The sequence below is a fragment of the Rousettus aegyptiacus genome, unplaced genomic scaffold, assembly GCF_014176215.1.
Source record: "Rousettus aegyptiacus isolate mRouAeg1 unplaced genomic scaffold, mRouAeg1.p scaffold_m13_p_2, whole genome shotgun sequence".
NCBI classification, from domain to species: Eukaryota; Metazoa; Chordata; class Mammalia; order Chiroptera; family Pteropodidae; genus Rousettus; species Rousettus aegyptiacus.
In genome coordinates this window covers 146,894,600-146,916,410 of record NW_023416295.1, presented here as the reverse complement: position 1 = coordinate 146,916,410, position 21,811 = coordinate 146,894,600, and the positions used below count along the sequence as shown (strand labels likewise).

Sequence of the window (21,811 nt, the reverse complement as noted above, 5' to 3'; positions counted from 1 at the left end):
TTCTGATATCCACCTCAGTAGTCACTGGCTGAGTCTTATTAAGATAGACTTTTCTTTAGCAACTTGTACAAAAATGTTTCAATATTCTAACAATTGATACAGCTATATCCATATATACTGGGTGATGAGCACCCAGCCAGGACTGTGGAGAAAGTGGTAGACAGAGAGAATAGGTCATACTCTGGATATATTTTGAAAGGAGGCCTAATAGATTTTGCTAATGAATGTGATGTATGTAAGAAAGGTGTCATGTATAACTCCCAGGTTTTGCCCTGAGTGATTGGAAGAAAGACTGATGAGAAGGAGCAGGTTTTGTTACTGGAAATGAAGCATTTGGTTTTAGACACAGTAAGTTTTAAATGTGCATCAGGTATCCAAGTGGATCTGGAGTTCCAAGGAGTGGTTAGAATTCTTCAGAAATTATGAGCTCAGTAACCTGATACACACTTTCCATTCACCTTGTTAGAATCATGATTCTTTTAAGATAAGATTTAAATATATGCACGATTACCCTCCTATTTCAAAGTTCGTAAATATAGAGAAAAACAAAATCAAGTCTGTATAAAAAGCCGCACAAGAGCTCAGCTTTCTGATGTTTAGCCATGTGAAAATTAAGAATAAACCCATAGTTTATTAGCTTAGTACTTCTCTCTGTGCCCTTATTCCTCTCTTGAAGATATAGGAGCTAAGGATGATTAAATCCAGCTTTGACACAAAATCACACATTATCAATTGAGATAATGCTAAATCTATATATGCCAGGCCTGAATTCAGAGATTACTGTGAAAGAAATGTTTTAAGATGAGGTGTGAAATTCAAAGAAAAAAGGTTGCAAGATTTCCATGACACATCAGGCTCAGATAGAAAAGCCAAGAGAACATTTTAAAACTTGGAACGAAATCAAAATGAAACAAAAAAATATAGTTTACTTGGATCAACAAATCTCGGAGAGGGATGGGGGAGAGAGAGAGAGAGAGAGAGAGAGAGAGAGAGAGAGAGAGAGAGAGACCTCAGAGGTGTTTTCACTGTATGATATCTCTTTCACATGCTTCTTAAAATATTTTTTTTCTAGAGATTTACTTAGGAATAATTGTGTGAAAGCAGAATCACAAAACCACAGTGAGTACAAAGTAAATATTTTAATAAAATATTCAATATAGTATTTTCCCTGTGGGAGCTTTTAAGAAGAAATGAGAAGCTGAACCACATGTCTATCATTGTTGGGAACCCAGTTCTAAAATGAGACAAGAACGTTCTTAGCTTTTCTCCAAAACTCCTTGCCCAATTTTGCCAGCAGACTGCCTAGGGGACCAGGGAACCTCTAGAGGTCATTGGGAAGGACCAAGCGAATGAATAGAATCTATTTTGAAGCTGATAGAGTTAAGTAGTTTTTGCCTTGGGCTTTTAACCAAGTGCAGTATCATGGAGAAGGCACCATACTGGTTGGTATAGAAAGATGATAACAACACAATTTTTCCCCCCTCCCCCATACTATTTGTATTTCCAGTGAACGATAAAAACAGAGAAATCTGTAGTTTCACCCACTAAGCATTTCAAACAGAATCATTCCTTGGCCAATTTTTATATTCAAGGTCTATTACTATTAATGTAATTCTTGTGTTTTGAATTGAGAACATAGTATTTCCTAAACATAACTTAAGCATATCACTACAAATATTGCATGTATGAAACAATTGTGAGCCAAGACTCCTCTACCTCATGTGTTACTGTTTTATTGATACAGAAAGTGCTATTGTTTGAATATGAATACCATTTAGTGCATTAAGATGTAAAAGGACAAATTACTATGTTCCAGCTCTACTGCAGTCCAATAGTGCCCTACCTGAAGCATCTCAACACTTGATAAAAGACTGTCATGATTCTGATGTATTTTGATTTCCTTCTGGAGTCATAAATTGTACCTTCGGCACAATGAGGGATGAGTTGTTCCTTCGGATAGAGTTGCTCCTCCTCATGGAATTATTTCTTCTCATGGAATTGCGCTTCCTCAGGGAATTTTGATGGGACAGTTCACTCTTCTGGAGGGTCTGAATAAGGATGGAAGGCTTCTCATCCAGCTCTCGGGCACTGCACCTTGGAGCAGCTACTTTAACAGTGTTTCCAAACTTGGAGTAATCCACGGAATACACTCCTTCCTCTTCAGTTACAATCGACACAAAGCGATGACCCCATTGGATCTCTTCAGCAATGTAGGAGGTTCTTGCCTGTGTGGTAATGCCAGTAGTTTCAACCACTCCTTCTAGAATCACTATGACCTCTAGGTCTTGGTTAGCAAGGTCAGTTGCCGAGATATCATACAAGGGGCTGCGCTTGTCAATCACATGGCAGATGATCAAAGGGGCCACCAGAAAAATGTTGTTACTCTCGATTGGGTTATCAACAGGAATGTCCAGCTGGTGAATAGGTACCACCTCCCCTTCAGGTGTAGTTGTTTTCTTGACCACCTGGATGCGCACCGAGGCACTAATAATCATGCTTTTCCTCAGGTCGCCCACTCGGAACATAAAGCACAGTTTGCCATTTCGAACAGCAATCACAGCATGGCGGCTAAAAATCAAAGTTTCTGCCCTTCTGTGAGCCTGGGCTGTTTTCATGAAAATGCAGCCCAACATGACCGCATTGATGATCAGACCCACGATGTTCTGGAGAATCAAAACTGTGATGGCCAGAGGGCATTCCTCTGTCATCATTCTCCCTCCAAATCCAATGGTCACTTGAACCTCAATGGAGAAGAGAAAAGCAGAGGTGAAAGACCTGTAAGGATAACATCAGAAAACAATGCCATCAGGTCAAATTTTGACTAACGAAATTTTGACTAATGACCAAGCTAAATTTTTTTCCAGTTTCATAAACATTATTTTTCTAGAATGAAATGTCTAAGCTAAATTTGTCATTTTTTTCCTCCAAAGGCTACTACATGCCTTTTGGAAAGATAAACCAACTTAACGTGTCAAATGCCTAATTCTCTCTCTCTCTTTTGCATGCATCTACCTCCAGACTTCTGGTATACAATGCTATTAATGTTTTCTAGGTCATGAAATGATGGGCCTACTTGTGTGAAAGCTTTAAAATAATAAATATGCATATTTATGTTTATAGGCATTTTTATTTTGTGAAATAATTTACTTCACAAAAGCATAGTTTACTTCGCGAAACTTTTTGCCAGGTGGATGTTTATTATTTATAGCATGTCTGTCTTTAAGTGACTTGAGCCATATGGAAAGTACTGACTAGTGAGTGAACTTATTAATATTCACTACCTTTAACTCATATGCATTAGCTAACACTTATTGTGTACCTCATATAGGGAAATCACAATCCTAAAAAGTGGTACAAAACACATCATTCAAAAATACTAGTATTTTTTAACAAAAAAAAAGAGAATGTTTTGCCATTTGGAAAGAAAAATGTTTTCTTACTGATTGTCTCATTTTGTTTTTTAAGTGATCTGGAGAATGCTGAAGCTATTAAGGAGGAATTTGAGGCAGAGATGAGTAAATGACTGGGTTGAGATCATATAATAATAAGAAATTGAATCCTCTCAATTCTGGCCTATGTTCTGAAAGGGGCAAAGGGAAGGATCAATAGTGTCAGGATTTTCTTGAGAAACGTTTCCAAATTTCACATTTCTTCCATATCCCAGTGAATAAATGTTTATTTGGTAGGTTTAGGATAGACCTGGGTGAGGCTTTTGAAAAGCTCTCAGGTGGCTCTGATTTATCCCCCTGGTTGAGAAGCACTACATTTGGTTATTCTTATCATTAACTTATTCACTTAACCACGTATCGATACTGCTGTGGATTCTTAACAGAAATGACGTTAGTCTTGTATTTGCCTCTAACCCCAATTTCAAACTTCTTTAATTTTGTAGAACATCACACACAAGAGTGAGCAAAGTATATATTGTCGATGAAAGAATTTAATTATAAATATTATGTGGTGCAAGATCCAGCATTTTATGGAACAACCTCAAGAGATGAAAGTGTTTAGCTGCTCATTTATTTTACTACAGAGAAAGTTAGGCTGAAAAATAGAAAATATGTTGATCTATTTTCTGACTCATGTTAGAGTCATTATATGAAAGAGAAAGTGAGTCATCCTAAAATGAAGACGATAAAAAGTTATTGGGACATACTGGTGAGCATGCATCACAATAAGTTGTTTCCAATTTTGATATGGTGGGATGCTGAACTTATGAAAGAAAATGAAATGCAAAGAATTAAAAATATTATTAGTCATCTTTTTAACCTCTTTTGGGAGAGAGTAGAGAATTTTCTATTTCTATAGTTCTGGTGAAATTTTTTATTATTATATATGGTTCATTATGATTAAACTGTATGTTGAGATTAAAGTATAAATAGTATTATAACATTGAAATAAAACCAGTAAGATTTTAACCTTTAACATTTAAATCATTTAAAAATTATTTAAGGATGTCAAATAACTTTTTTAGACAAAAAGTCCAATTAAAAATGCTAAAATTAAAGCTTGGTTTCCCTTAACCAGCTGAGATAGGACAGCAGTGGGAATTCTAATGGGAGTGAGAATCACAAGTGAGAAATCATTCTGTAGCAAAGGAATGTGGCAGAGAACAGGAGCCAGGAGCAGGCAAAGTGGTCACTGGGTGCCTTAGCAACACAGGAGCACAAAGCTCTAAAGGTCAAAGAGGAACTGAAACACACAACCTCCTTTGAAAGAATATACTAGAAGATGGCAGACTAGGTAAACGATGTGCTCACCTCCATCTACAACCACGTCAAAACTACAGAGCTACCATCATTGAGAACCCGAAGAGCAGCTGTGCAGAAGTCCTACAACTAAGGATGTATAAAAGAGGCCAAGTCCAGACTAGTAGGAGGGGCAGAAACACAGAATGGGCAAGCCCCACACTCACAGTGTGACAGTTAAGAAATGGGAGGGATATCTCAACTGTGAATGTTCCTTCTTTCTACCTTGATAAGGAAAAGTTCCCATTCCTACACCAGGCTCCCTAGCCAGGGCTCCAGTGCCAGAAAGACAAGTCCCCATAACTTCTGACTGTGAAAATCAGAGGGGATTCTGTCCAAATGAGACAGGGAGCTGCTGGAGTCACAGGCATTCCTCTTAAAGGGCCCACACATAGACTCACCCAGCTGACAGACATGCCTGCTGACAGACTCACTTGCTTTGAGCTCCGGTGCTGGGGCAGCAACTCCAAAAGCGCCAGGGACATATGGGTAGAAACTGGACTGTCTTTGGTTTTAGGGCAAGGGCTGGAGGGGCAGCTTTTTCCCAGACAGAAGTGTTGGCAGACGTCATTGTTCCTTTGTTGCGCCTTCTCTCCACCCAGCCTACAAGCGTAGGCGGGCGCCAACTCTGTCTCCATCAAACTGGGTAACACCATTTGCCCTTCCCTGGTGATTCCCTGAGATCCTGCCCCACTCAGTTTGTAGGCCCACCCAACCTGCTTCCACTGGCTTTTTCATACAAATGGCCTATCTTGACTAATGCTGTGGACTTTCCTAAAATCTCTCGAAGGTTCACAAGCCCCAACCAGCATGCGGGCTCAGCATGCCCTGTACCTATTGCTAAGCAGTCCCAAGCCTGGCACTAGTGTCAGCCAGCCTTGGTTCACAGCTTAGCCTCTCCCAGGCACCTCCAACCTTAGTACAAGTGGCAACCACCAGCAGATCACTTTGTAGCTCACACTAGATGGCCCAGAGCCAGGCAGAAGCAACTGCTAACCATGGCCTGCACCAAAAGCTCTTCCACAGAGGCCCTAGCACCAACACACCCGGTGACCAGCTTCAGACCACACCACAGCACCACCCAACTACCTCCACAAACAACACGTTCAAAGGGCAGACTCAGCAGGCACCAAAGCCCCGCTAAAGCAAAAACCTGCTCCATGGGGTTGGTCCTTACATGACAGCTCCTCCACTGTAGTCACAGCCAGTCCTAACAGCCAGCCAGCCTGAGGGTCAATCCCGCCCACTGATGTGCTAACAGCAATCAAGACTCAACTACAACAGGAGAGCACATGCAACTCACACAAGGGATGCACCTGAAGCACCCAACTCAGGTGATCAAGGAGATTGTGCCATTGGGCCCCACAGGACACTTATTATATAAGGCCAATCTGCCAAGACTGGGAGACATAGCAGCTCTACCTAATACATAGAAAGAAACACAGGGAGGCAGCTAAAATGAGGAAACAAACAAACAAAAAGTGTCCCAAATTAAAACAAACAAAAAGTGTCCCAAATTAAAACAAAACAAAACAAAACAAAACAAAACAAAAAAACAGAACTAAACTCCAGAAAAATAACTAAGCAAAATGAAAACAAGCCATTTACCAGATACAGAGTTTAAAACACTGGTTATAAGGGTGTGTAATGATCTTAGGGAGAACTTTAACAAAGAAATAGGAAACAAAAATAGAGATAGAAAACATAAAGAAAGAACCAGTTGGAAATGAAAAATACTGTAACTAAGATGAATATATTAGAGGCAATCAACAATAAATTAGACGAAGCAGAGGACTGAATCAATGATTTGGAAGATAAGGTAGCAGAAAACACTCAATCAGAATAGCAACAAGAAAAAAGAATCCCCCCTCCCCCCCCCCAAAAAATGAGGACAGTTTAAGGGGCCTCTGGGACAATATTTGCATTGTAGGGGTACCAGAAGAAGAGAAAGAGCAAGGAATTGAAAACCTATTTTAAAAAATAATGATGGGAAATTTTCCTAACCTGGTGAGAGAAATAGATATACAAGCCCAGGAAACACAGAGTCCCAAACAAGGTGAATCCAAAGAGACCCACACCAAGACACATCATAATTATAATACCAAAGATTAAGATAGAGAATCTTAAAAGCAGCAAGAGAAAAGCAGTTAGTTACTTACAAGGGAGTTCTCATAAGATTATCAGCTGATTTCTCAACAGAAACTTTGTAGGTCAAAAGGGATTGGCATGAAGTACTCAAAATGATGATAAGCAAGGTCCTATACCCAAGATTACTCTACCCAGCGAGACTTTCATTTAGAATCAAAGGAGAGATAAAGAGCTTCCAAGACAAGAAAAAAACTAAGGAAGTTCATCACTACCAAACCAGTATTACAGGATATGTAAAGGAACTTCTTTAAAAAGAAGAAAAAAGATAAAAAATATGAATGATAAAATGGCAATAACTACATATCTATCAATAATTACTTTGAAAATAAATGGATTAAATGCTCCAATCAAAGGACATAAGGTGGTTGAATGGACAAGAAAATAAGACATATATGTTGCCTACGAGAGATTCACTTCAGATTGAAAGGCACACATAAATTGTAAGTAAAGGTATGGAAAAAGATATTTCATGAAAATGGAAATTTTAAAAAAGCTAATGTAGCAATACTTATATTAGATGAAACAGACTTAAAACAAAGGCTATAACAAGAGACAAAGAAGGACCCAGTAATTCCACTTCTGGGTTCTTACCTGAAGAAACCCAAAACACAAATGCAAAAAGACATATGCATTCATATGTTCATTGTAGTATTATTTACAATAACCAAGATATGGAAGCAACCTAAGTGTCCATCAATAGATGAATGAATAAAAAAAAGTGGGATATATATACAATGGAATATTACTCAGCCATAAAAAAAGAATGAACTCTTGCCATCTGCAACAACATGGATGAACCTAGAGGGTATTGTGCTGAGTGGAGTAAGTCAGACAGAGAAAGACACATGCCAAATAACTTAACTTACATGTGGAATCTAAAGAACAAAACAAATAAACAAAACAAAAACAAACTCATAGTTACAGAAAACATTTTGATGGTCACCAGATGGGAGGGGAGTTAGGGAAATGGGTGAAAAAGGGGAAGGGATTAAGAAGTATAAAACAGTTACAAAATGGTAGTTACAAAACAGTCATGGGAATGTAAAGTATACCATAGGGAATCGAGTCGATAATACTGTAATAACTATGCATAGTATCAGATAGGTACTAGATTTATCAGAGTGATCACTTTTTAAGTTATATAAATATCTAATAGCTATGTTGTACACCTGAGGCTAATACAGTATTGTATGTCAACTGTAATTGAAAAATTAAAAAATATTTAAAATATACTGGAAAAAATAAAGTGCTGAAATTGTTATGCTGATAAAAATCAACTTTATCTCATATTTGTGACACCATTTGTCATATCGAACTTAATGTTCAAACTAGCAGGAATGCATAAAGAGAATGACCATGCTTCAGAACACATCTTGTTGAAAAATGAGAGTGAGCAGTAAAACAGCTGTTAATAACCAGTACGCTCCGTACGGCTTTTAAAAAAAAAACAATTGAATAAATATTATTTTTGATGATACATCTTTAATTGCTTAATGACTTATTTTACAGGAAAAGCCAATATGTTTGCCATAAATAAAAGTTGTCATTTATTTTCCGGGTTTATCACTTTTGTTTCTTTTCTCTCTTTTATGAGCATCTCCTGCATGTTTATTAAAAATTTATTTTATTATGGAAATGATTCACCAATAACAGTGTCAATAAATTTCTTAAAGAGAAACAAATAATATTTAACCTACAAATATCTGTTATTTTGTTTCTTTTATATCTGATGTACCGATGATCTATATTTTTCGTCTTTGTTTTCTTTGAGACAAAAGTTTATGACAAGTTTACAATAAAAAATTATCTACTTGATGGTAAAAGGCAATGGTTCAATTCATTATAGTTTTCTTTTCCTCAAAATCCAACCTGAAATCTGTGGCGTATGATATCCCTCTTTGGTATACTGGCATTGCAAATATTTAGGAAATGGAAGAACAGACAAGTTTATAGTCTGGGTTTCTGCTTCTTGTAGTGGTATGTTAGTTTCATAAGATATCAGGGTCAGTAAAGGTCTCATCCTTTATAGTTTCCTGGCAAAATGGTGCTTGTTCAAGTTGCTTTGCTTGATGCATTATGTAAATTTAGAATATTCAGAAAATGTTCTGGAAAAGTTTCTAGTATTATTACTATTGTTTTGCTTCAAATTGCACATTTGTGCAATTGATATAAATAAAATCTTTTTATCTTCCAACAAAACTGATTTAGAGACAAATCATCCCAATCAAATGTTCTTCGGTCATGTGAAAATATAAGAGAAGAGTCACTGAGATCAAATTCACTTTACTTCCTTTGAAATACTTATGGTATAAGAGACAGAAGCAAGTGTTAGGCAATTTAAAAACTGTCTTGTTCCTAGCCTATTAATGTTTTTGAAGAAAACCACATTAAGTCACTTCTGAATAATGTCTTCCATTAAAACTCTGGACTAATTTCCATTAAAATTATTATTTTTACTTCTGCTTCTTAGCATAACTTTTAATTTTGAAACCCAATGCCAGCAATCAGTCATTTATGATAATCTCGACCAAGAGAGGTTTATATTTATTTCATTTTTAGTAGATATTTAATCTAGGACGCCTCAACACCAGTGTTTTCTCATTTTTTTTCCTCACTATTTCTTAAAATGTCATGGTTAAGATAAATCATGGAAAACTATTACTAGTATTTGCACAATATTTTTTGCTGATTAGAGATATTTACTTGTGGACACTGGAACTATGGACAGCAGCTTTTCATACTGAAAACTAAATACGTGCTTTTGGGAGTATTTTGACCTTTTTTTTTTTTTTTTAATTAAGGCACTCTGTGAAATCCTTTGAGCCACAACTTTTTTTTTCTTTTTCTCTTTTTTTTAGATAACCGGTATATTTTCAAGGCTAGCCCAAAAGTGAAGCTTCACATTTTTGTAGCTGTCTCATCCATAAAGCTGCATTTAAAAAAATTTTTTTAAACGTGTTAGATAATTTTCCTGCTTTTTGTTGTTGTTGTTTCTGAAGGTACTAAAGTAAACCCTTTATTTTACTTCCAACAAAATAACAGAGATGAGAGAGCAGTTTAATATTTTTTTCTAAATCATTGTCAACCCCTGCCTCATCCCGTTGCATTCTTACCTGACATTAGTCACACACACAGTGGACTCCAAACCGCTTTTCTCCATTCCACTTTTCTCCATGTAGGCATAGATATCCCCATGAGCAAAGGCCACCAGCCACCACATGATGGCGAAGAGCAGCCAGCTGCAGAGGAACGACATGGTAAAGATGACCAGCGTGTGGCGCCATTTCAGGTCCACCAAGGTAGTGAAGATGTCTTGAAGGAACCTGCCTTGCTCACGGATGTTCTTGTGCGCTAGGTTGCAGGCCCCGCTCTTGGCGATAAAGCGGGCTTTAGGGAGGCGGTCGCGGATGCGCGGCTTGCGTAGGTTCTCCGCGGCGATGCGCGCCAGCACATACTCCTCGGGGATGATGCTCTTTCTGGCCAACATCGTTCTATCACCATAGCCAGTCTATCCACCTGTGTCTGACCTGCCTTTCCTTTTCTGGAGACCCGTCCTCCTGCACGAGGGAAACGATGATTAAAAACTCACACCTTCGCCTCCGCAAACACAATTTTTCACTTCTTCAGCCCTTGCATTCGGGCGTACGTCTATACATTCGAAGTGACATGCAAAATTAAAGGCAGGATTTTATTAATTTAAACACAAATTTAGCTTATGTTTGAGTTCTGGGATCCCGGAGAAATTTTTTGGTCTGAATTAGAACTGTTTCAATTGTCCTTATCGTTTTGAACACATATGGATACAGCCTCAGATAAGCAAAACCAGGAGGCTTCCTGTAAAGAGCAGGCTCAATGAAAGTTCTCTGAGATTAACCGCGTCTGTAGATTAGGGCAAGGATACAAGCACGCGGGGTCTATGACGAAAATTAAGGCCATCTGGGTATCACAATCTGCTTACTAAAGTATTTACATGATACAGCAATTAAAAAGTAAAGAGGGGAAAATTCTTCGTTATTTTTGGAAGTAGCAAAGAAAAGGCTGTGGCCTCTTACGCAGTATAATGTTTAGTATAATTAGACAAAATAATAAGCGATGTGCTATGTAACGTGAAAATCACGAATCAGTATTTTAAATTTCAAACAAGTATTAGTTGCATTTAAAACATATTTCCCATGATATTATAAATTGAAAACTTCTTTGCAACGAAGGGGTCAAACATACAAGCTGCAGGGAAAACCCGGAAAATAGTCTGCGGGCTGCGGATAGAGTTAAAAGAGTGTGCCCAGACAAGTTCATCCAACACTGCAAACCTCTACTGTGTTTTGCATTTTAAATCATTTGCGGGGAACGCGGACAGCCCTCCCTCCGCTCCAGCCGAGGAGCGTTGAAACTTACAGACTCCCGGCAGCGGGTGCGGCGTCTGCACCTCCCGGCACACGCCGGCAGACCGCAGGCAGGTCCCTCGCTCTCCCATCCCAGCGGGAGGGAGCCGGGATCGCGAATGCCGGAGGGACAGATCCGGGGCCGCGTGTCCTAGGGAGAAGAGTTAAAACAATAAAAGGTGCAACTGAATCTGAACGCGGAGAGGGCTGGAGGAAGGGGGATGGGTGTAGAGCTTCTCCTCCCCCTGCTCATCTGTACTCCCTAGGCCTCTGGAGTGGGCCAAGGAGGGGCTGGGTGGGGGGAGAGGAGCTTGGGGATGATGCTCCACAAATAAGCCTCCCAGTTCGGGCTTTGACGCGCGCCAGACCTCCGAGGCCGCCAAAGTTGCAGAGGTTGGGGCGGGAGTAGAGGTGGGAGGGGGCGCGTCCCGGGGAGGTAGGGAGCAGGCCAGAAGGAGGGGCGACGCGGGAGGGCGGGACCTGTAGAACTAGTTCTTTTTCCAGTAGCTGTGACCCCCTGCTGTCAGCGTGACACACTCATCTTTAAAAGGCTCCCTGCTCAAGGGAGAGAACTTTATGAGTCTAAATTCACTGACGCAAAGAGAACTTTTTTTTTTGTAACCTGGTAAATAACTGGACTACTTAAGATTGAATAAAACCACATAGAGATAAGAAAAATAGTCTTTTAAGATTTTCGAACTCTGTGCACACACATTTATTTACATTAAATTGTGTCTAGTAAGGATGATACAGGTGGAAGATGTTCTGAAACTCATCATAGAAAACTGTTTCTTCACCAGCCAAAGATAGCTCTCAGGGAATTACACACACACACACACACACACACACACACACACACACACATACGCAACAAGTAGAAGAAAGAAAACTCGAAGTCTTTTCCAATGAGAATTTTTACCCCAAACAAGGACAGCTGTCAACACTTTGGAACTCAAACGATCTGTAGTTCTTCAGTACTTCGTTGCTTTCTGAAATGTTGCAGCTTCTCCATTGTCTAGATGATCTGAATAAAACAGATAATTGAATATGAGAAGGGTTATGCAGTAAATATCTTTCTATAGTTTTTTGAAAAGGAACCAGCAAAGACAAATGGCTTTTTCCCACAGGTCAAGCCTCCTGGTTTGGCACTTGTCTTAATGGAAACTTTAATTCTTGGAAATTTCATCTATTTTCCAAGACTCAGGGCAGAAAGTATATGAAGCATAAACAACGTGTTCATTTAATTATATTAAAAAAACCTAAAATTAGTCTTTAATGAAAGCAAATAAAGAATAATTTCCCCCCCTTTTGGTATCCAAAGATCTGCTTAACCCCTTCAAGGCTAGGGATCCTAGTCTGATAGTGGTAAATCTCCTTTCTACTGTGTTAATTTTTACCGCCAATTGTGTGTTAGTTTTACTACAAGTATGTGAGGACCAACTTGAATGGTTAATCCCCTCCTTGTTCTATTTTACAGTTGAGTTTGGTACAACATATTCCCTAATATTTTGGCAGGGTAACATTCATGGAACAACTATTTCGTGAAGAGTTTTTATTTGTTTAAGTTTATGTATATCATAGTTTCTATTCTTAAGGCAGACAGCTGTAGTAGAGACAAGACTTTGACTATAAACTCTAATACAAGCATAGATGTGACTAGAATGAGAAAGGACAGACATACAACTAAAGTGCCATGGGAATTTAAATAAGAGTTACTGCGACTAGGAGACTAAGAAAAGCTTCATGAATTACTTTGGCATCTGATCTAGCCTTTGAAAGACCAGATATATGTGGGGTATGTAGAAAAGCAGAGAAAAGACATTCCACAGGAAGAAAGCATCATGAACGAAGTTATGGAGTATTGACAAGAATGGGCCATGTTTTAGTAACAAACTAAATTAATCAGCATTGATGATGCAAAGTCAGCAAGACAGCAGCGGGATTGGATGCTTGAGTCCAGTCCTCTTTGTGTGGCTTTTGTCACCACCACTGTCAGCATATAGTGGGTTATTCATATAGTTGTCCTCCACCTCCACACACATACAATCCATGAAGTTGAGGGCTACAGAAGGGCAGGGCTATGGCTCGTTTATCTTTGCATTGTAAGCCTCTAGCGCAGCTCAAATTATAGAGGTGCTAAAAAAAATCCTTTTGAATCAATGAATGGAAAAGACAAGGTTGAAAGGCATATTGGAACCTTGGAAAACAATGCAGACAATCTTAAATGCTCAATAAAAGAGTCTGGGCAGTCTTCAGTAGGTATTAGTAAGCCATAGAAAGATTTTGATTAGAGTCAAAATAAGTACTTACTTTAGGAAGACTGATCAGGAGGCAGAGGCTATGATGGCATTGCTAAGTAGAACCCTTCTCTCAGGCTCCAAAATTCTGTGATTGGCAGGCAGAAAGAGACACTGGAAACTATTGTATTAGAAGAGGAAGAAAGTCTGGGGCTAATAAGCAATGTCAGTGGGCAATAAACAAATATACACAAAAGGAATATTATACAGATTCAACACTGGGAGATGAAAACTCAGAGGTAACTGTGATATTTATCGCAGTGACAGAAAAAGAAAGAAAATTGAAATGTGAAGAGATGAACTGCTGAGGAGAATTATGAGATTTGCAACAAATAAATCCATATCTGAATACTGTTCTTTTGAAAATATCTGAAAATTCTCTTCTTTTGCTATAATGCCTACTTAGGACTCAGTATCTTTTCTAGTGAGATATATTTTTCCAAGTATGCGATTTTAAGCAGTTTTGACTTGTTTTAAAATGACAAGCTATACCAGACCTTTTATTAGTCAATAATTTAAGTTGGTTAATTCAAAATAAGGGCACTAACAAAATACACAATAAAGGTGAAATTTTAAGATGTTAATTAGTAAAATTTTGACAATAGAATGCCTAAAAATAGCCATTTAGAAAAAAAAAGTATGAAAGTGTACTATAAAAACATTACAGAATTTCTCTTTCTTTTCTTTCCATTCTCTCCCTGACAATTTCTTTAAACCAACCCTTTATGTCTTTTTCTTTTAACTAGTTTTTCTGTCCTAAGTGGAAGCTGCACGAGCGCACATCATTTATTGCTATCACCACATATCCAGTGTCTGCAATTGTTCCTAGCTTTGAGAAGTAGTAACTCAATAAATCCTTGTTAAAAGAAGGAAAGAACTGGAAAAGTGCTCATAACATGGTGTTTCTCTCTTTCTTGCATTTACTCTAAATCTCATCTCTCCTCCCTTCCTGTTTTTATAACCATTTCCCATTGCCTGCAAAGGTAATCTGAAGTTTGGAGATCTCTTTTGAAGTCTATGGCCATACTTGTCTGCAAAGATTCCCTTCCTCATCATCTCACCTTTCTCTCTTTACCCTATTGTTCTTTCCACTTCAAACTATCCACCTCTTCCTTCTTCAGTGCCTCTACTAACCACTCCAGGTCAGCAATACTCAGACTTGTTTGGCATTTGCTGGCTATACTTCTCTTTACAACTTGATTTTGAGCTTAATGGAGACATACCTGTATCCCACAAAGGTCCTTCTGGACAATGAGTATTATGGATTGATCTCTAGTTCCTCTCCCTTTTGATCATCCTCTTCTCATATTATGGTCCAAGTAGTGAACATTTAAATTTACCTCTGAGAAATTTGTGAAGGAAATCAATAAATATTTCAAAAACACACTTACTACTTTGGGCTTATTTTATTGGTTTACTTATTTAATTAATTACTATTTTGCTCTCATCCACTAAAATACATGTTTTTCTTAACTGTTCTATAATTCTCCTAATTGCTATTTCAGAAGTGAAGATTTATTTGTGCACTACTTCTAGAGGAGACCAGAAATAAGTTTACAACAGAGCTAACTTTTAAAATCTTATAATTTTCTTGACTGTTCAGGAATTCTGTTAGATCTGTTCATATTGCATACCAGAGAAATTTATGCGGTTGGAAAGCAATTCAAGGATATCTGTTTACTTGTAAGTAAAAATCCATTAGGTTCATTTTAGAGACCCTCTGAGCATTTTATTTGTAGATAAAGAAGTTTCTGCAATTTTCATTCTCCAAAGAAACCAAGTTTGTCAGGTGCCTTCAAACAAGTTGAGAAAGTATTAGGTCGATGCTTTTCCTAATTTTCTGTTGCTCTGATTATCGCATACAAATCAGGGAAGTCCTTGAACGTATTCCTAAGATAAGAAGTAAAATTTTGCATGTGATAACCTTGCCTTTGACTTGACTTGTGAATTTTGAAGTCTTGGATTTTCTGGGCCATATTAGATGTAAGGATTTGGACAGTCTTCAAAATGGCAATGGGAACGATTCATGTTAGCAGCCCAAATAAAGATTGGTCTATTTGCCTGGTATGCTGCTTTATTAGTGTCCTCATATAAACCACGTATTGGAACATATTGCTTTGGAATCAGCTTAATAAAACTGTTACATAAACTAGTAATCAAAACAGCATGTTATAAACCCACTTTTTAAAAATTATCATGAAATGAGATGACAATATAACCTTTCGTACTGATCTGTTTCAGTAAGTTTAGAGAACATTTCTTTTTGAGATGTATATTTATTCATGTGCAAAAAAAGTCTTACTCTCTTTTAAATTAGGTCACCCCATTTTTTTTTAAGGATATCTATGAGAACCATTCGTGAAAATGACTTCCATGCAACTTGCATGTTCAGTTCTTCAAACTTCAATTCAGCGAATAGGAAGGGGCCGTTATTAACAATAACTACCTTTTAATATACATGTAGGTGAACAAAATAAAGTCCTGGCTGCAATACATTCTTGGGGAGGAAGCTGTTAGCAAACAAGTAGACCACTAATACATTACATAATTATCAATGGTGTCAAGATTTATAAAGAAAATAAAGCAGAATAAGATTGAAAGTAACTGGGACCAAAGGTTAGCAGTTTTACATAGAGTTCAGAAAAGGCCTCTTTAAGAAGGTGAAATTTGAAAAAAAGAATCAGCAAGGTGATCAGCTGGGAAAAGAGTGCGTTGGGCAGCTCAAGGAAATAACTTGGTGTGTTTGAAGAACAGTTAAAAGATCAATATATTGTATGGAGAAGAAGAAAAGCAGGAGATGAGTTAGGGAAAGTGAGAAGCGTTTTCACTAATTTGTCCATCTCGCCATTTACCCAGTGAATGAGGATTGAGAGTCAGCAGTCTGCATATACTAGGCTATTAAAAACATTGATTTAATCCTTGAAATAGCTGTATGTTAGGGTTTTTTTTTTCTCATTTTACACGTGAGTTGATTAGAGTATAGCTAAATTACTTGTCTAAACTCAAAAACCATGTATATGGAAAGTTACAACAAAGTCAAAACATCTGATCTCAAGTCTTATGCTTTTCTCACTGGAATATCTCAAAGAAATAATTGTTCATCCATGATCTAACTACATGAGAAATACCAGATAACATTATTTTATGCCCCTCTAGACTTTCATTGAGCAAGGACAGAATAAAATACAAAATCTTATTAAAATATCTTTAATGAGAAAGTATAAGTACTTCTAAAATAAATAAGACACGTATGTATAGTGCCAAATGGATATTAGATTAATCAGGGGACATCATTTAGTAAATTATATAAATGTAAATTATATAAATGTCTAACCACTATGCTGTAAACCTGAAACTAATATAATATTGAATGTCAATTGTAATTGAAAAATAAAAAATTTTAAAAAGTTCCCCTGGTGATTCTCTTGCCCACTAAGGTAAACGAACCTTATAGAATTGTTATGAGGACAAGATGACACAATCCATATAAACTACTTGGGATAGAACCTGGTTTGTCATGAGTACTTAATAAATGTTAGTTCTTATTCCTACAGTAGGACTTGTTTGGACTTGGTGATGGGCAAAAGGATCTCAGAGCTAAGTATGGAGGTGGGAAGGGGTGAGGAAGATATAGACACACAGATTCCTTTATTGTTTAACTATCTTTCCTAATCTAATATTAAAAAAAGAAAGCATAGTATCATTTTGTAGATTATTATTTTTGAAACCTCACCAACCTTCAGAGTGCTAACCAAAACTTGTACTGGCATCTCCTCAACTCTTGAATTTAATCAAGACACTGGGGACTGAAAGGGAGCCGACCAAGATATGGTAATAAAATAAGAACCTAGGAAATCAACATGTCTGTTTTATTGTAATAGTGTCTCCAAGAGAAAAGTGGTTCCCTCAATCAAGTACAGAGTACCAGTGGTAATTATTTTCTGCCAGTAGGGCACAAAATGCTAGTACTAAATAAAGCTGGTAGGGTCTTTTCCAAGAGAAGATGAGGAATAGCGGCTGTCACAGTTCATTTTTCCAGGCCTTAAAATTATCCCTTGATATTCTTGTGCCAAAGAAAGGCAAGTTCTCATGAGCCTGGGATCTGTCTTGCTATAGGAACCCTTCACAGGTTTTTCTGAAGCTCTTGGAGAAAGAGCAGTTCCCAAAGGCATTTTGATCTATTGCTCAGCTTTCACGTCACTATGTTTTGAAAAATTAGTGACTCATGTGGTGCTTGGAAAGAGAAACCCGACATTTTCCAGAACTCTGTCTAGGGTGACTCCTTATTGCCACCTTTCAAAAATGCCAGCTGTAGAAGGGATTATAAGAGGTTGGAAGTTTTTAAATGATATTTAGACTCATTGGCCCCAATGATCATTTGCCAAAAATTTTTTGGGGGAGGAGAGAGCTGTTAAATGACCTGGATTTTTCTTTAGGTAGAAATTATCTGCGCCAGAAAAGCTTTCACAAGTTTCTTTTTTCTAAACAAGTTCATACTAAAATTAAATATTTGATACTTGATGCTAATTTAAAATGTTAAATCACCTCATTTATTGTTAAAATAAATGGGCTAACAAAATAATCTCCTCTTTGCAAACCTGCAGAATTTCCTTATGCATTTGGGTCAATTATTTTTAATTGAGGTATCATGGAAGATGCATGAAATATACTATAACCTATTGTTCAAGTTCACAGAGTTTTAGAGTCAGAAAGATTTGGGATTAATTATCAGTTCTGCCATTTACTTGGTTGGTGGCTTTGAACAACACATTTAATCACTGACATCTCCTCAACTCTTGAATTTCATTTCTTCTTCTGTTAAATGGAGACACTAACATCTACCTCTCAGAGTAGAACAGATTAAATGAGGTGAGTATGTAAAGGATTTAGCTCAGGTTGATGATACATAAAACATAATATTTTCTAAAATAATTATAATTTTGCCACAACTTCCTTAACTAGTATTTAATTAATTTCTTGTTTTTTATTTTAATTTTTAAGTGGAATTGTCAGTATTTTTTTTTATCAATAGTAAATAATAATGGTAATAGCAGTTATGCTTTTTTTCTTAGAGATTTTGAGAAAATGCTTCCAGAATATATAATTTGCATAATTATCATTTTAAGGTAGTGTGCTTTTTTTGACTTTTCTATGTTTTTGCATATAACAAAGAGATCTTTCTTTTTTTCCTCATCTTCCTTGGCCAATTTGATATGATGAATTATGTCACAAGATTGAAAAGAAAAATGTTGTATTATTTTTATGTTCCTGAGATGAATTCTATTTGGTCATGGTGAATTATTATTTTAATACAATGCTAGATTATTTTTTTCATATTTATTTAGGATTTTTGCATAGATATTTATAAGTGAGATTGGTCTGTATTATTCTTTCTGCATTATTTCTGCCTGGTTTTGGATAAAAGTTATTAGTCTTTGTAAAAAGAATTCATGCGTATTCTTTCTCTATAGGGAATTGCAATAGTTTAAATAGAATAGAGATTCACTTATTCCTTGAAAATGCAATAATTTTGAAGTTATCTGAGTCTGAAGTTTTGTAGGAAAGTTCTTGTCTCTTCGAATCCTCTTCATCCTCTTTTTTTCCCCTCTGAAATTCTTAATTCAGACCTTCTAATTATTCTCATAGTTCTTCTTATTGTCCATCAGCTTGTTCTGCACTGCACTCTAGGTACATTCTAGATCTGTTTCCAATGAAAATAATTCTTTCATCATCTAAGCTTAATTGCTGTTTAATCATCCATTAAATTTAGAATTTTCCTAGAAGTTCTATTTGGTGATTTAAAATTAATTCTCTTTTCCCCCACCTTTTAAAAAATCTTCATATGCAATTATATAACTACTACACGAATTACAGATCAAGATATGAAACATGTCTATCACCCTAGAAGATTTCCTCCTGTCTCTTTCCAGGCTATCATTGCTCCTTATGAGCGTTAACTCTATTATACTTATGTTATCATTGGTTTGTTTGCTTGTTGTTGAGTTTTGCATGCATTGAATCATACGGTAGGTTCTCATTAGTGCAACTTCTTTCACTCAACATAGTATCTGCAAGATTTGGTCATGTTGTTTTATATACCAATAATAGTCTTTCATTGCACAAATAAGCCACCATTTATTTATCTGTCCTGTTGTAAGGTATTTGAACTATTTTTTTTGACTATTATGAATAAAGCTACTATGAACACTTATACATTTATGTACACATCTCTTTGTGGACATAGGCACTCAATCCTCTTGGATACAGGCCCAGGAGTGGAATTGTGGAGTCCTGGTATAAGCACAGTTAGGATTAGTAGAAATTGTCGGTTTCCCATACTGGTGATACCAGTTACATTATCTTTTGCAGTGTGTGGAAGTTCCAACTTCATCAACATTTGATATTGTCAGTCTTTGCAGTTTTAGCCACTTTAGTAAGTGGCTAACTGTTTTATTTGCATTCCCGATGAATAATGATGTTGAACACATTTTCACATGCTTATTGACAAACATCTATTTTTAAATCTCTTCTAGATTGTTTTATTATTTCCAATTCTTGTATTAATATTCTTAATTTGTTGTGTCTCATTATTCACATCATGGTGGTTCATTTTCTCATGTGGTTTTCATTTTGAATGTAAGTTAACCTTATCATCTATTTTTCCTCTCCAGGAGATCTAGGTCGTATCCAAATAGACAGATTTTGCATTTGCCCTTTCTACAACCTCAGAGATATCAATATTCTGAAGTTATTTTATATTTCAGTTTGAATATATCATCTCACCATTGTAAAGTTGGAACCATGTCAAAAAATTTTTTAAAGAAAAAAGCTTATTTTGTGATTTTAAGAAAATCTCATTTAATATTATTAAGATGTGGTATATACCATGGGTTCCCAGTACTAATATTTCATATCAAAATGTGCCTTTTAAATCATAAAATCCTTTCACCATCATTTAATTTGAGACTTACAAACGCTCAATGAGGCCAGCAGGGTTATTGTTATGATGCTATTTCATTTTCCTTTTTGTAAAAATGAAAAAATGGAAACTCAGACTTAATAATGAATCCAAGGCCTTACATACAATATGTAACTAAAACTCAGGTCTAATTCTTGATCCAGTTCCTTTTTCAGAATTAGGTGCTGTTAAGCTGGCTCCAACTCCTGGTGACCCTGTGAATGAGTAATGTCCACAATGTCCTGTCCTTGACAGCCTTGCTCAGCTACTGTAGACTCACACCAATGATTTCTTTTATCAAGTTAATCCATCTCATTTTTTGGCCTTTCTCTTTTCATGCTGCTTTCTATTTTTCCTGAAATTATTGTTTTTTTTCCAAAGAACACTGTCTTCTCATGATGCGCCTGACAGCTTCAGTTTTGTCAGTGTTACCTCCAGCAATGTTTTAGGCTTAATTTGTTCTAGGACCCACTGTTTGCCTTTCTGCCAGTCAAGGGTATCTGTAGAGTTCTCCTCCAATATCATTTTTCAAAGGATTAATTTTTTTCCTATTAGCCCTCTTAGATTCATATAATTATACTTTGTTATATATCACATATAATATAAATTATTTATTCCCAAGAACACTTAATTGACTCACAAATTTATCATTATTCTAGTATAGCACATAGCTATACGCATAGATCTTGAAGTCAGATTGCCTGAGTTTACATCTCAGTTCTATTAAAATTTGGTTAAGTTAGCCTTTGTAAACCTCAATGATAAAATGGGGATGATAATGCTTAAGTCAAAGAATTTTATCAAGCTTAAATTGGGTTATAATTCTAAGGCTCATATTATATCTGTGCAATATATATTCGCTATTATCATCCTTTCATCACATTTTTTAGTGAGATGGTTAGTGCAGTATGCATTCTACTGATATCTGAATTGATTTCACGTTGCTCTTTTCTTCTGTTCCCCAGTGATTTTGCTTCTCTCATGTTGTTTGATACAAGATGGCTCTAGACATTACAGAGATTATATGATATTTAAATCATAAATCATTATGTCATCTCTATGCTTTATTGGCACATGTAGCTAAATTTTATTAAAATATTATTTAAGCCAAGAATTTCCCATGAAATATTAGGTTTGCTAATTTTCCCCTACATTTTTGGCCAGAAGCCTAGATGCCTTGTGTTTCCAATATAATATTTCATTGCATTTAATATATACTAGAATTTCAGTCAAGTCAGAACAAAGTAGAAGATCCTATTTTCAGGTGTAATCTTTTCA

The 21,811-nt window shown here is 36.5% G+C and overlaps 1 protein-coding gene and 1 long non-coding RNA gene across 5 annotated transcripts in view; one reads left to right on the top strand and one right to left on the bottom strand.

Annotated features, from left to right (window-relative positions):
* LOC107508577 overlaps positions 1-1,929 on the top strand; it is a 107,588-nt gene extending 105,659 nt beyond the window's left edge. For all 4 annotated transcript variants that reach the window (XR_001596335.2, XR_004955704.1, XR_001596334.2 and 1 more), the window contains one exon: positions 1,817-1,929. This is a non-coding gene — a long non-coding RNA (uncharacterized LOC107508577). The remainder of the gene's footprint in view (positions 1-1,816) is intronic.
* KCNJ8 (potassium inwardly rectifying channel subfamily J member 8) lies at positions 1,721-11,640 on the bottom strand. The gene is made up of 3 exons (XM_016140490.2): positions 11,292-11,640; positions 10,010-10,453; positions 1,721-2,775 (listed from the first exon to the last, which is right to left on the bottom strand). The coding sequence occupies exons 2-3, from the start codon at positions 10,381-10,383 to the stop codon at positions 1,875-1,877; spliced, it is 1,275 nt and encodes a 424-aa protein (XP_015995976.1). The 5' UTR covers positions 10,384-10,453; positions 11,292-11,640; the 3' UTR covers positions 1,721-1,874.
* Positions 11,641-21,811: the final 10,171 nt, after the last annotated feature.